This window comes from Quercus robur, chromosome 6 (genome assembly GCF_932294415.1).
Source record: "Quercus robur chromosome 6, dhQueRobu3.1, whole genome shotgun sequence".
NCBI classification, from domain to species: Eukaryota; Viridiplantae; Streptophyta; class Magnoliopsida; order Fagales; family Fagaceae; genus Quercus; species Quercus robur.
The window spans coordinates 11,292,701-11,308,369 of NC_065539.1; the positions used below are offsets into that span (position 1 = coordinate 11,292,701).

A 15,669-nucleotide genomic window follows, 5' to 3' on the forward strand; every position below is an offset into this window, starting at 1 on the left:
AATTTAATATTTAAGATACATATATGGAGATATAGCAATTTTGAACAAAAGACTATGACATTGCATTATGCATGCACGATAGAATTAATGTTATGCGAGACCTACAAAAAGTATAAATATAATTATATATATTTTAGGAAATTAGATTGTTATTTGATTCTTATTCAATCATAAAAATAATACTCTACCAAACTAGCTAATGAGATTCATTCAGAATTTTATTTCATTGTTATCACTAAACAAATGTTTAGGAATATTTATTTCATTACAAAATCTAATATTCTTTATAATACTTATTTTTATTCTCAAACAATCATCATTTCAATATAGAAACCTATCCTAATTATTCAATAACTTGAACTAGTAAAGTTGGCAACTCATGCCTGTCATATTCTCAGTGTGGAATGATGAATGGTGTGAACGGTCATAGGGTACTGGAATTTTCAACGTTTTTTATAATCTCATTTCAGCCTATTCCTAATCCTAATCCTAACATAACATTTCTTGTAGAACTGGAAAAGATATATAAAAATACAATCTACTTAATGTTAGGTGGCTGCGGCCATCCCTGAAAGACTAACAACAACTACAACAATATTATACCATTTTTGGGAAATTCTACCACTCAATTAAGAATATTAATTTAATTTATGTTGAGTTAAATAAATAATGCCAGAAGAATGTGATAGATTTATGTTTTGTTGTTGTTGTTTTGAGAAGATAATGGCTTTATGTTGATTAAACCGAACAAGTCTTTATATTCCACTTTACACTCAACAAATTACAATATATGTTATGTGTTATTATGAACTTAAGTATTTTATGAGGAAATTGATAAAATATAAAGTAGAACAATATGAACAAAGATGTGAGTTATTATTAGATTAAAGCCACACATATAAATTCTTCTGTCATTAATAATTTAATAGCCTGACCGTTCTGTTCATGCCTAAGATACACGACAGCGAGAAGAAGAAAACCCTATTTTCATAGGGTCTTACCATTTGAACAACTAATATAATGAAGAAAGGTTGTTTCTTCAAATTGTTGTTTATTTTTGTCAAATACACTGGATTATTGCCGCTGCAGCAAATTTAATTAGGTCAGTGTGAGAGTAAGGACTGTAGTGAAATGCTAAGCCACTATTTGAAACTAAATATCCTAAAACATACATGACCATGCATTTCAAAGGACCGATGAGAGGCTATTGCAAGCATGAAGGAACAGTGATTTCAAACATGACCTAGCTCACAATTGATGTCAAATATATATTATGAATAATGTTACCAACATAATAATTTTCACAATAAATTTCATAATTGTTAAGTTGACAGATTATATTAATTTTTATATGGGTTCATCATTGACACAATTTTATTATCCACCATTATAACAACATGTCACCTTAGATAGTTGTGAATTATGTTGTCATTAGACTTACTGGACAAGATGTCAAAGAAGAAAATAACTTAAAGCTAGTAAAGACTCCTCAATTTGACTTTGCCTCTAAAATGTGCAAAGATGTGGGCAGTGATTATAAGGCCTAGGTGCGTACGTAGGCCATGCTATAAGACTACATGAGAAGATTATAATAAAACAACGTTCAAATGAGAAACTATTTCTCTACGTTAATTTCTGTGTCATAGATATGCCAGAGTATATACGTATCCATGTGAGATAATTTTCCTTACCAAGATTTTCAAAACCCAAAATCAAACCAGATCAAAGCTTCAGCATTCAGCAACCTCTCCTCGATCTCTTAGAGACTGAGACAAAGTCAGCTGGATTTTCCTTTTTGTTTTGACCAAACAAACTACGTACTAATAATGGTAACAAGAAATTGAATCACAGCAGCCTCAGGCTCTCATTAGCACAGTTGCATTCAGGTCAATAGTTGTAAACCAATTAGACAGACTAAACAATGTACACTCAAACAAGCATTATATTATATATACTTTACTACTTGGGGTGATAAACTTCTATAAGCTCTTCGTTTTTCTTGCCTCAAGCAAATCCTTTGAATTTTTCTTTATCATACATACTCCTTTTCTACGAATATTTTGTCTCCAAACTTCAACAAATTAGTAATGGACAAAACTGCATCATCATCATCATCCTTCAAAATTCAACCTCCATCACATGGAAATCATGTTACAATTCTTAGTATTGATGGAGGAGGTGTTAGAGGGATCATTCCTGGAGTCATTCTTGCTTACCTCGAGTCTCAACTTCAGGTAATATTTCTTAAGATTTCATGGAATTTCCCAAGTTAGTACATTTGAGAAATTCGAAGACCATTAAAGCTTATTGTATATTTGGTTCTAATCAAGTAACTCTATGGGTTTTGTGATCGTAGGAGCTAGATGGCGAGGAAGTAAGGCTTGCCGATTACTTTGATGTAGTTGCTGGGACAAGTACAGGTGGTCTCATTGCAGGCATGTTGGTAGCACCAAATGAAAATAATCGACCTTTATATGCTGGCAAAGATATAGTACCATTTTACCTTGAGAACAGTCCCAAAATCTTCCCGCAGGCAAGGTAAATTTTGAAATGGATTATTCATTCATATTGTGCTAATTAGTATCTAGGTCAAAGTTTTGTACCATGCAAATCATATTTATATATGTTGACTAAGGATGTTTTGCTCTTGGGTTTTTGTGAACACAGTGGAATATTTGCGTCAGTTGTGAATTTAGTAAAAATTTTAATGGGACCCAAATATGATGGAAAGTATCTTCACAAGCTCATAAGAAAGGAATTAGGGGACACGAAGTTTCACCAAACCTTGACAAATCTAGTTGTTCCAACATTTGACATCAAGAAACTTCAGCCTACTATTTTTTCCTCATTTCAGGTTGTGGTGGTTTCTATGTTTTGTTTGTTTGTTTTTTTAATGGTTTTTTGTTGTACATGTTTATTGTTTATTGCTTAGCATATTAAGAAAAGACTTCAACCATTATAGTTGGTTATGTGTTGTAGTCCCTTCTACAAATTGCTTTAATGAAGTTTTAGCAAAATGGCATAAGTTTTAGAAGTTATCCAGGCCTATTAAAAAAATAAAAGGTTAAAGTTGAATTTGAAATACTATTGCACCATGTTCTACTTAATAACTTTAAGAATAATGATATTTACATACTTCTTATTAGACACCCATCAATCAACATACACACATTATCAGTTTGCCATATGAATCAAAAACACGATTTCAATTAAGATTAGGAATTCATTTTTTAAAAACATAATTTCATAATTTTAAACATGATTTTAAAAGAGTGTGTTTGAAGGACGTAAGACGAACGTATAATAAAATTTTCCATAATTTTAATTACACATATTTCAAAGGGATCATTTTGTTCATGATTTTATTTTCAACATTTTAATTGGAGAGGAAAGATTTGACCCTCTTATAAGTCTCTATTGGATACACTAAAAATAAAGACCTAAAAGTCATTAGCACTCCCTTCATGAAATTAACATAAACAATATGTGCATATTTCAAACCTCTTCTAGCACTACTTTAAATTTAAATCTAAATTTTCTTCCTTCAAATCCTGTACGCAACCTGATAGAATTGCAAAATTTTCATGCAGTTGACAAACAATCCAATCTTAGACGCTGCATTATCAGACATATGTATAGGCACCTCAGCAGCCCCAACTTATTTTCCTGCCCACTATTTTAGTAACCAAGATAGACATGGAAGCGTGCGAGATTTCAACCTTGTTGATGGTGGTGTGGCTGCCAATAATCCGGTAAAATCTTTTTTTTTGACAAGAATCAAATTCCTGCATAATTACTTATCAATCATGAAACTAATATTCTCGGTGTTGTGCTGAGTCAAGACACTGATCGCCATCAGTGAAGTGACCAAACAGATTATTAACAAGAACCCAGATTTCTTGCCAATTAAGCCCATGGCCTATGATCAATTGCTTGTGATCTCAATAGGGACCGGCTCAAACACGAGTGAATAAAAATACAATTCCAAAACTGCTTCAAAGTGGGGTGTGATATCTTGGTTATATGAAATGGGGATAGTCCATTGATAGATTGTTACAGTGATTCAAGCAAGGATATGATTTGTTACCACAATTCTGTGGTTTTTCAAGCTCTTCATTCTGAAAATAACTACCTTCGAATAGATGTAAGTCAGCATTTATATTCTCTCTTGCATGGATAATAATGCTATTGTTGCAAACTCTGGTTCACAAAAACCATTATTTTTAATCTTGAAATTAAAATCAACGGTGAATATTATAGTTTGTGTGAATGATATCTTGCGACAAGGATAGAATTATTGCTTTTGTATTTAGTTGAACAAGTGCATCTTGCTTTTTGGTGGCGATTATTAAAAAAAAAAAAAAAAAAAAAAAAAAAAAAAAAAATCCATATCATTATTCAATAGGGACAAAAATTCCAAGAGAAAATCAAATCCTTGACAGGGAAAGGGTGTGTAGGTGATAGCTACACAGGCAATCAAGCCAAAATTTATAGCAAGTCTGTGAATTAACGTACACTCCAATAAGAAGATTATGAACATATAATAATAATTTAGTTAGTGGCCGAGCCACAATGACCCTCCTACCTACTCTTGAGAGTTTTGAAAAACTCCCTTGTAAATTTTATGGTTTTAAAATTCCCTGTAGCCAATACATAATATGGCCTCCCCAAACTGTTCATTGATATATAAAATTGTCCCAAACCTCAAAATATGTTCATTGTATGTATGGTATTAAATTTATCTTTCGAATGGTTCAAATTTGTTTATTTGTTTTTGGGTGAATTAATTCAATTTTCAATTTTTTTTTTACATATATTGACTATGATGAAGTCTTTTATTTATTTTTGAATTTGGCAAGGGATTGAATCTCACAATTGAATCGGTATTATATTTAGAGTAAAGTCATAAACTTTTAATTATTTTCTTTGTTCCTTTATATGCTCTTTGAAAAAAAAAAAATCTCTACATCATCATTATTACTAAATAAATAAGCATATAATGTCAAAATGAGCACATACGAATGTCAACAAACAATTAGTCATACTTTGAAAACTTAACTTCTTACTTCTAAAAGAAAAATTTTTCTCAATCAGCATATTCGTTGGGTTTTTTATTTAATGCCTAGCATAGACAGTTTTATTTCTCAACCTATTTTATAAGTAGTGTTAGAATCATAACTTTTGACACTACTTTATTTCAACTTGTTTATATGGTGAGTTGTGAATTGTAGAATTGTGTACTCATATAGACTCACCATTTTTACTCCACACAATTTGCGTATGTGACAAATTGTAACAAAAGTATAGTCTTAGCATTTTTGTTTTTTTGATAGGTGAACTTCCCCTATGTCCCTAAAGAGTAGACCTCGCTCTTTCATTGACTTGAGATCAATGATAAAGTAATGATAACGATGACAATAGGTGTGCCCTTGTTTGATCATAGATTGGAATAAAGATATTCACACAAATCAGTCAATACAGAGAGAGGGAGAAACTCTCAGAAAATTCTCTATTTTTTTTATTGAAATACTACTTTTTCCAATTTCACGTATTAAGCCATATGAGTAACTTGTGATTTTGTTCTTGAATGTTGGACCAGATTGATACGCTACATGGTAATTTGTCTTCGGTTGATGTATCTACAAAGGAGAACTTGGGAAATCTAGTGAAAGTGGGCGAACAGTTGCTAGAGAATCCAGTTACTCGCCTAAATTTGGATACTGGTCTCTATGAACCGGTTGAAAATGGTGGAACCAATGAGGCAGCACTAAAAAGGTGGTAACACTTTCCTTTTGTTGACCTTTTAAGTTTTTCTATAAATTAAGGATCCATATTCCATGATTCATACTTGAAAGTAGACATCAATTAGCTGAAAAAGGGACATATAGAACTGACCATAATTTAGTTGATACTAAGGTTTTGCCTAGTTGAATTGATCATAAATGTTAAACAAGCAAACCAGCCAAGCATGTAGCATCCATCTCTTATACTGATTTTCTAAGCAACGGGTCCAATGCTTGCAGGTTTGCAAAATCACTTTCGGACGAGAAGAAACTCCGAGACTCAAAATCACGAAGCAACAAAGGCGCAAATTAGTGATCTCCGTTTCTTTTATGCTACAAATTGGACGAATAAAAGTTATAAATTGATTTGTTGTTTTCTTCAGTCATAAACTGATGGATCAGAATAATTTGTAATTTTTAATTGCTAAGCAAGAATTACAGACAATAATAATACGAGGAATTTACAATAAATAGCACTTCTCTCCGGCCTTCTAGGGCTTAATGCCCAGGCTAAGAAAATCAATATGTTTCACTAGTTTACTCCTAATATGCTTCCCCTTCCCCCACTCCCGACGTCAACACGCATGCTCAACAATTGACATTCTTTTATTTTTCATTTTCTGGTATCTCAGAAAGACCAATGATTTAAAAGAAGCTATTTTTATTTATTCATTTAGAAAGAGAGCCTATTTCTTGAGAGATATGTGTAACATACTTGACAATTTCCTTTTCCCTTAACTGTGCTGTGACATTAGGGAGCTTTTAGTTCCTTAAACAGAATAGCGAGGCCTGAGAATGGAATCCCAAGTGTTAGATGTTTTTCAATCTTCTATTGCAACCCATAAAATATGTGTAGAAGGTTTATGAGATCAAACTCCATGCAATATGAATATATGTATATAGTTGGGGGAAGAGGGCTTTGCACCGGGGACGTCTCAGTTGAAAACACTTGACATCTCCTTGGATGCAATATGAATAAATATTACAATTATTTAAGCCCAATGGTACATACCATCTCTAAAGATGCAATCAGCCCCTCCTGTCTTAGATGGTATTGGTTTATATTTCCACTTCAGGAGCCTAGTTGAAATGAGAAGCAAATACTCCACAAAACACAATAGATGGAGCCATTCCCAAGGACTGTTGATCATCCGCCAATCTCTGGCCCTTTATCCGGGTGATAACATCAAGGGCAGTGGTTCCATGAATCTGCATAACAAATACCAGTGCAAGCCTGCAAAAACTTGTAGGAATTATACTTAAAAAGTAATAATTCAAGAGAAACAAATATAACACATCTATCAATTAACAATTATTTCATGTGTAATAAAAATCAACAATGAGATGTGAGAAATTTTCGTACTAAATTATATTATTCAATGACTTTATAAGCAATTAGGATACTCTCCCTAACTGGTTAGGATTAATAGGAGCTTTCTTTTCTCTTCTCACACCCCTTGCAAGTGTGGCCTTTACAATATATATAATATTCAGAAAAGACATGACTAGCCATAAAATCCTTTCTATTGTAATAACAATTCATGTAACAGATATGTTACATTCATTAATAAACAACTTCATTAATTAGATTCATTAACGAATAAGTTCATTAACATGTCATTACCTTTCTAACTCCATACTAACACATGGATTCATCTATTGTTCATATCCAGAATCACTATAAATAACAACACCTCTTATAGGAGGCCAAGTTACTGGCAATGACGCGATAAGTTTATTAAGGCCAACACTCAATGTGCATGAATTTCATTGTGGAAGAACTTCCGAGATTATTATGCACTAACTATCGAAAGACTAGCCCTTATTGTCTTCCATAGTCTGAGAAATTTAACTTGCACCTACCTTCCACCATGGTCCAACAATGTACCTATTAGAATAGGCTACATCATGATGGATATGGTCAAGTCAAAGACTATAATGAAATGATTCATAATCTTAGTCTACAATATCAAGTAGACATATTTCAATATTCCAATATTTTACATGATAAAAATATTGCAAAATTTCACAAAAATTTTTGAATATTTAGTTATTGATAATAAAATATCATGTTGGGCCACATTATTCTAACAAAACTCAGATTGGACCAGTTCTGCAAGTAGCTACCCAAAAGGAATCACAATCCCATTAAACACTTGAATCAATCATCCATTCATTTCATCAGTGGCAGACTTTTCAAACTAGATCAACACCGTATGGTAGTGTTCAAATATGAACAGTAATGAAATTTGGAGAGCCAAGAATGAAATTTAACCGAGGTTATATAATGCGAGGTTTGCCCTTTCAACTACTTCCGCAAAATGGAAATGTATGGCTCAAATTGAATCAAATAATATTTACAAAATATATTAACAAATATAACATGGAGGGTCACCCTGAGCCCTACAAAACAGTATTCTGTCAATAATAAACTTAACACAAGGAATAACAAAAATTATCACACAAGCACCTCTTGTTCATTTGAGATATATGCGCTGGAAAACAGGTCGTGCTAAGCTCTTCCTTTCTGCATAGGTCAAAAGGAACACCATATATTAAACCTTGGTCATCATGTCTTCCCCTCCAAGGCTCCAACGCTTGCGTTTACTCCTTTCTCCAGTTCCATGGGTTCTATGTCTCTGCAGAACCCTTGGATTTTAAGGCTGATGCAACCCACTGGTGCTACAGTCTTCGTAGTTACGCGTTGGCTCACAAGCATACCGTAACTCAACATCCACTCCTTGCCTACTACTCACATCAGCAATTTTTTCAAGAGAAGCATCCATGTGAGTATTGTTAATGGAGGTCTCACCGTCGGAATGTTTATTGGCACCAGAATCCGCTTCAAGAGAACAATTTCTTGATGAACAGTACCCAGGCTCTGGTTGATTAACTTTAGGTTCGGAAACTGTTTGCATGTCTGATGCTGAAATCATGATGAATAGGTTGGTAGGAAATAATCAGAGTATTGGAAAAAGAATAAGAATAAATAAAAAAGCAGCAAAATTTGATTTTTACCTGAAGTGGATGCCAGGCTAGAATCCACAATTCCCCTATAAACACAATACTCACAAACAAGCTCATCAAGCATGGAAACATCCAAACTCATCGTACATAATTCATTCTGCAACAAACAGAGACAATAATAACATCTTTCAGGCTCAACATAGACCAGCCTTCCAATCAAAAATAAGGTAGTCTTGTAGGGAATTTAACCAAAATCCCAACCTGTGAGAAACAAAAAAAAGAGAAAACACACGCCAAAGAAAAACAATCACACACACAAGACAATATTTACGTGGTTCAACAATTTACCTACGTCCACGGAGTTACAGGGATTTCACTATTATCAGAGAAGAAGAAAATATAAGATGCGGCTACAATTATTTCTCATGATTAAAAACACGGCAACCCAACCCACAATAAAAACCCTAATCAAAGTCGGTTTCTATTATACAAAATGGGCCAAAAATTTTTTCCCGGGCTTGGGCCATGGACTAAGCCTCAGTAAATCTCCCATTAAAAACCACGCAATATTATTTGGGTTGAGTCGGGTCGTCGAACCAGATCAAACAAAACTAGACTCCATAAAGCCCAACAAGTCCCACCTCCCAACAAGAAACCTATAAGTCAACTAATTGATTTAAAGAGCATAAAGAAAGCACATTGTTTAAAATGATATAGAACAAGAAATGTTTGTGTTAAAGATTTAAATGCAGAGGAACAGCAAACATGCAACTCAAATAGATATGAGTAGATGAAATAAACATTTCCAGCTTACCCGTTTTGTTTCTTCTTTTTTGGTTGCTCGGATGGTATATGTGTCCTTTTCCAGGTATTAAACAAATATATACAATTTTAGCATTGGTAGGTCATATTGTCATTTTTTTAATAAAAAAAGACCTCCAGAAATGTTAAGATGCTCATCTTAAAATTTCAGGTAAAACTAAGGGTAATGCTGGGATAGGATTGAATGTGATCTCTAGGAAAGGAATTTCGAAAGAAGAAGCTTTACAGATATCTCCTAGGGAGCTTGACTAGGTTTCTATTGGCCCAACCTTTGAATAAAGGCTAGGCGAATTAGGAACACCTCTGTAGATGACTCAATTATTAATAAACAAGAGAGAGAGAGAGAGAGGAAACATGACAAAAACTGACGATGGAAAAGTTTAATTTAATTCTCAAAATGCACAACTAGTATTAGATCATAATATATATGCCTCTCCCATGCTCCTCGCAGGGTGCCTCCAAAGAGAGCCACAAGTACAAACATTGGGAGTCAACAACCTCTTTAGTGAGTATCAGTTTGCCATTTTATTGTGGGTAATATAAATAAGCTCAAATTGAATGACCCTCTCCCCCAAAGAGTATATATATAATAATAATATAATGTCAGAGTTTTGTACACTTCAAGTACATGTTGCTTTCACTATCTCTCTCTCTCTCACTCTAACACAACTTTAAAAAAATATATTCTTGATCAGAATCCAGACCCTCACTGATGTCAATGTTAAAAGATGCAACCCAATTGCACCAGTTTGATCTGAAAATGGTAGAATTACTGGGGATCAACTACTATTTTTTGTTAGCATATAAATATTATATACAAATAATTCAACCACCCAAGGGTAGCTAAATTTCCAGCCTCTGAAATAGTACCAAGGTAAAGAACTGGCCTCCCAAAGACATTATTAAGCCTCAGGATCAGGGTAGTAAAAGATAGATGAAATTCAGGATATGATGAAATAAAGTCTAGATAGACCAATATTAGATAACCTGAAATGCCAGAAATAAATCACCCTTCGAAAATCTCAAGCTATCAATTGCCCCTTGTCTTGTGAGCTCTACAGCATGTGCGAGAGCTTGAACGTCCACCTGGTTTTTAAGATCAAACACGCAAATTAACAAACTTAAGAGCACCCACAGTAGATGTGGGATATGTGCCAAATGCTAAATATTTGGCACATATCTCACACCAAACACAAAAATCGACTCACATCAGATGTGGCATATGTGCCAAAATTATACTATTTGTGTCCGTACCGTTGCAAATTTGCAACGGTACGGACAGATGTGGTAAAACCAAATAATGTTTTATATTTGGCTTTCTCTCTCCTCTCACTTCCGGTCTTGACTCTTGATTTCTTCTCTCTCTCTCTTCTCACATCAGACCCAAGCTTCCCTCAACAGCTCAACAGAGAAAGAACAAAATGACACTCTGATCGAATCCAAGGAGAAGCAGATCATCTTCATGGGTGAGGCCACTCCGATCGGATCATCGCCATCGTCATCGTCGTAGGAGGCGCAAGCAGCATGGGCGAGGCCGCTCCGATCATCCACATCGTCATTGCCGTTGTCATTGCCATCGTCATCACCATCGTCATCGTCGCTCCGATCTCGCTGATCTCTCTCTTTCTTTTTTGGTGGTTGGTTGTTTTGATTGTTGGTGGTTGGCTGATTTTGGTTGATGGTGGTAGGTTGAATGGGTTGTGGGTGTGAGATTTGGGTTGATATTGGTGTTTGAGTTTGGGTTGATCGGGTTGGCTGATTTTGGTTGATCGGGTTTTGATTGTAGTGTTTGTTTGAGTTTTTTTTTTTTTTTTTGGTAGCAGTGGCTGATATTGGTGGTCAGTGGTTGATCTGTGGGGGTGGCCGGTGGTTGTGGGCTGTGGCGGTTGATCTGCGGTGTGGATTGTTGTTGCTGTTGCTGTTGTTGATGATAATGGGGGAGGGGATAATATATTATTTTAATGTGTAGTAAATATTATTTTAATATATAGAATTGAATTATAAAATATCTGATAAATGAGATGTTGCAAAATGATGTGGTAAAATAATAAAGTAGGCATTTGATGTGGTAAAATGGCATAATATTTGCACCAACTGCTACAGATGCTCTGATAATAATAAAATTAAACATGCAAACTCAATACTGTTCTCAATGTGTCAGCCCATTAAGACGCTAACATTTTACCTCTGTCTAACATCTATGGACAAATAGCTGTGATTTGGAACCAAAGACAATTAGATGTAATTTCAAAATCTCACCTCATCAAAAGGAGGTGCTTCATACAGACTCTCATGTGGGGTTGCAGGGGGATCATGTTCTTCAAGGAGCAACCTCTGAGTAAGATCTGAAATGGGTGATACAATTTCTTGACGAAAGCAATATACTTTGTGTATGCTGCATAACACAGAAAATTGAAAAATAGAGAGTAAATCTACCACATGCATCACAAGAACACACGCATCTGAAGAAATAATAGTAATAAAGTGAAAGTGAAAGTGAATTAAGAATAAAAGCTCAATGATAACCTTATCAAATATCTCAATGTCATGGAAAAGACTGGATCATATGCATGTAAATGAGCTCTTAAGACAGATGACATTAATCCCGCAATGTCAAATCTCTTCCTCTCTGACCACTGAAAAAATAAAGGATGAAAGTTTATACATCTAACACATATACTGTCTATTAAAAGCTTAATATATGAATATAATGAACATTTTTAATGGCAATACCAAACTTCATCTCTCAACTAAAACATCATATGATTATAAATGTTGTCTAGAAATTAATTGGAAGAGAAAGAACAGTATTGAGTATTTAGTAATGTTGAAGCAAAAGCTATCATGCCTAAAATTAAATAACTTATGGGATATGTACACAAAGATACAAATACAAGCCACAAATTGACACAGCAAATGTATGGAAAAAACTTGTGCCTTCCACATTGCACTTAAGTTTGGTTATAAAGTATTTGCTTCAGAACGTCATAAAGAATCACATTAACCAAATTCAAGGAATCCAAGGAATTGCTAAGGAAAAAGAACATCTTATGCTCACTTAACATTCATTATATCATATAGGATCCCTATCATTTTGCGGAAGAGAAAAGACCAGCAAACACAGAATCACTTTAACATCCACCCACACTAAATTGTGGAACCATAAAGCAAAAGATATATTTCCGAAGGAAACAAAAAAGGGAAATATCACTTTGGATCTTATTTTAAAATATTTTAATTTTTGAAAATGAAAAACTCACTTTAATAGACTCAGTTGAATGGAATTCCATTGCTCTGCCCCAAATAACAAAAATCTACAATTCAAAAATTAAATTCTTCCGCAAGCCTAGGTAGACTTAGCAACAAAAATAAAGAACAATTGAAACCAAAGAACCAACTGCACAAAAGTACCTTTTTCTTCACTTATTACCATGATATTCTAAACAATCTCTCATCTTGGTACTTGACAAGTTGGTGAGAAAAACATAAATGCAATCACTATTTATAAACATTTTACATGCAACAAATTCTAGAACACCATTTTTATTGTAAAGCTTTCAAGATTGTTGAACGCATCACAAGTCACACTCTATCCACATTTTCGGTGGATATTTATATTTGGAAGAGGGAAGAAAAAACAGAATTGATATGAATTATATTAAAGATCAGAAACGAAAAACAGAGCATCACAATCAAGCAAAATATCAAAGAAACTTGTGAGAATCTTCAACAATGAAGAGAGAAAATTCTCTGAATGAAAGGGAGATTTTATTGCTCTGTTTTGTGATTACAATGGAATGAATGATTTACAAAAGATATTTTTACATTTATACAACTAATCTCTACTGTACCAGAAAAATAAAAGAGCGGGAAACTAACAACCTTCCTAACCATCTGTAACAACTTCCCAACGACTTCCCAAATTCCACTCCTCCAATAACCTTAAGCCATCTGTCCAGTAACAGCTCCTCAGATACCCATGTGCATCTCTCGTGCTTAACTTATTCCTTTCAATGCTACAAGTAGCTTTCTCAGCAATATACTAAAGCTACTGTTGCTACTGTCGTTTAATCTCTTTTTCTTCTTTTGTTCTGTAATTCTCTTTACACGAGTTTGTCTTCCTTTATTCAACACTGCTTCAGGTTTACTTCTTTGTTTGATCTTCTTAACAAATTACAATATCATGTGATTAATAGGTGACTCAACCAATTGATCTTTGATAAATAACGGCTAACACAAATATAAACAAATAACAGATAAATCAAAGAGTTACAACTGTCTACAAAAACAACAAAAAGTCAAAGAAGTCCATAAAAATATCAAATACATCGCACCTCATTTGCCACTGGAGAAGTTTGATCAGCTTTGTCATATATAAAGGCCAGAAGAACATGTTTGAATTCCTCATTTGCTTCCTTAAATACAAATACAGACCTCTGTCAGAATTCACTACTAAACAAGAGAACAATTAAATTCAACTTAATAGGTTCCAAAAAAATTATTATACAAAATAAATCCAAACCACAGCAAACAACAACCCAGGCATAGTCTCAAAATATTTGGTCAGCTTTAGATCCTCAATAGACTAATCTATTCTTAACAGACTAATCTATTCTATGGAAAGTCAAACTCTTTGTTACCTCCTAAATTGACATGTCCTTTTTTCCTACTTCTCCTAATGTTATTGTAGGCCTTCCTCTACTGTTTTTCATTCCCTCACTTGATTCAACTCACTCTTCCTCACTAGTGCATTAATTTTTCACTTTCACATGAAACAAACCATCTTAAGCAACTCTCCCTTATCCATTCATAAATAGGGGACATTCTCAACTTTAAGCAAATTTCATCATCTCAAACCTTATATTTCCTTGTATTTCCACTTATTTATATTAGCATTCTGATTTCAGCTACACTTAATTTATATAAATGTTTCTCAGCCCAACATTAAATACCATAGTGAATAGCTGATCTTTACAAATGTTTTATAAATAAAAAATAAAATAAAATAATTTGATAGGTAACAAATACTTTTATTTAAAAAGTAGCTAACCCGAGTACATTGGGGAAGATGTTTTATAAAATTTTCCCTTTAACTAAATAGATATTCTACTATCACACAATTCTTGTAATGCACTTCTCTACTCCATCCACTTGATTTCATCCTATGATTCATATCCTCTTCAATCTCTCCATCTTTATGAATTATTGATCCAAGATATTGAGAATTCTTGCTCTTTGGTATCTTTTCCAAAAAACAACAAACAAGGCTAAAAAATTATTCAACTCCAAGAGGGTGCTTCAATGTAGGCATATTGGCTGAAGAAGCAGAGTTGGAAACAAGGGGCAAAGCCAATACAAAAACTGGGTAAAGTTCTAAAATAGCTCCTCAACCTAGAAGGTTAAATAATTATTCTAATTTGGTAGATTAGTGTACACTAAAAACATGAGCCAACTTCTTAGTCATAATCACATACTTAGACACATAATAAACTACAATCCAATTTCATATGTTAGAGCTACAAACAACACGAAGTTCATAAAGTTTTTGTGATCAAAACAACATTTTAAAATCAATCTTCAACAAGAAGGAAAATCCTAAAACCAAATAGTTTGAGCTTTTAGGATTTTTTGAGGAAAGCATTAGGCGCTAGTCGTATATACGCTTATATCCAAAAAGATTAGTCAAGTTACAATTAGAACACCTAGTAATAATCATTTATATGGGACTTAGACCTAGAAATGAAGTGACTATTCTTTTATACTTATTACTCAATCGTGTTTTCATTGTAGAGTTATTATTTGAGGAATAACTATTCTTTCCTAATTTCATAATAGATATTTCTTAAATCATGTAATAGCTATAAATAAATCTCAAAAACCATTATTGGCCCTCTCTCTCTCTCTCTCATTTCATAATATATTTTAAAAAAATTTCAATAAAAGGCAACGTTTATAATTATTGATTGTGACTTTTTTTTTTTTTTTTTAAGAATCTCTTGATTGTAATAATCATCAATCAACCAATCAATATATATATATATATATATAAAAGCAGAGACCCCATGCAGGAAAATATGAGGTTCTGTCATGTGGCACA

General features: G+C 33.5%; 1 protein-coding gene and 1 pseudogene across 1 annotated transcript; one reads left to right on the forward strand and one right to left on the reverse strand.

Annotated features, from left to right (window-relative positions):
• The first annotated feature begins 1,701 nt into the window (after positions 1 to 1,701).
• Positions 1,702 to 6,254, forward strand: LOC126732741 (patatin-like protein 1; annotated as a pseudogene).
• Positions 6,255 to 8,085: 1,831 nt separating this feature from the next.
• LOC126689848 (uncharacterized) lies at positions 8,086 to 14,118 on the reverse strand. The gene is made up of 7 exons (XM_050385020.1): positions 14,095 to 14,118; positions 13,907 to 14,008; positions 12,099 to 12,208; positions 11,832 to 11,967; positions 10,560 to 10,658; positions 8,802 to 8,907; positions 8,086 to 8,709 (listed from the first exon to the last, which is right to left on the reverse strand). The coding sequence occupies exons 1-7, from the start codon at positions 14,116 to 14,118 to the stop codon at positions 8,441 to 8,443; spliced, it is 846 nt and encodes a 281-aa protein (XP_050240977.1). The 3' UTR covers positions 8,086 to 8,440.
• Between the last annotated feature and the right edge of the window lie 1,551 nt (positions 14,119 to 15,669).

What these genes read in the sequence shown, in the direction of transcription:
- LOC126689848 (XM_050385020.1), bottom strand. Translation starts at nt 14,118, where the DNA reads ATGCCTGGGTTGTTGTTTGCTGTG. An exon ending in CTTCTCCAGTGGCAAATGAG is followed by an intron (nt 12,209 to 13,906) that starts GTGCGATGTATT and finishes TTATTTTTTCAG; the next exon opens with TGGTCAGAGAGGAAGAGATT. An exon ending in TAGCCTGGCATCCACTTCAG is followed by an intron (nt 8,710 to 8,801) that starts GTAAAAATCAAA and finishes TCATGATTTCAG; the next exon opens with CATCAGACATGCAAACAGTT.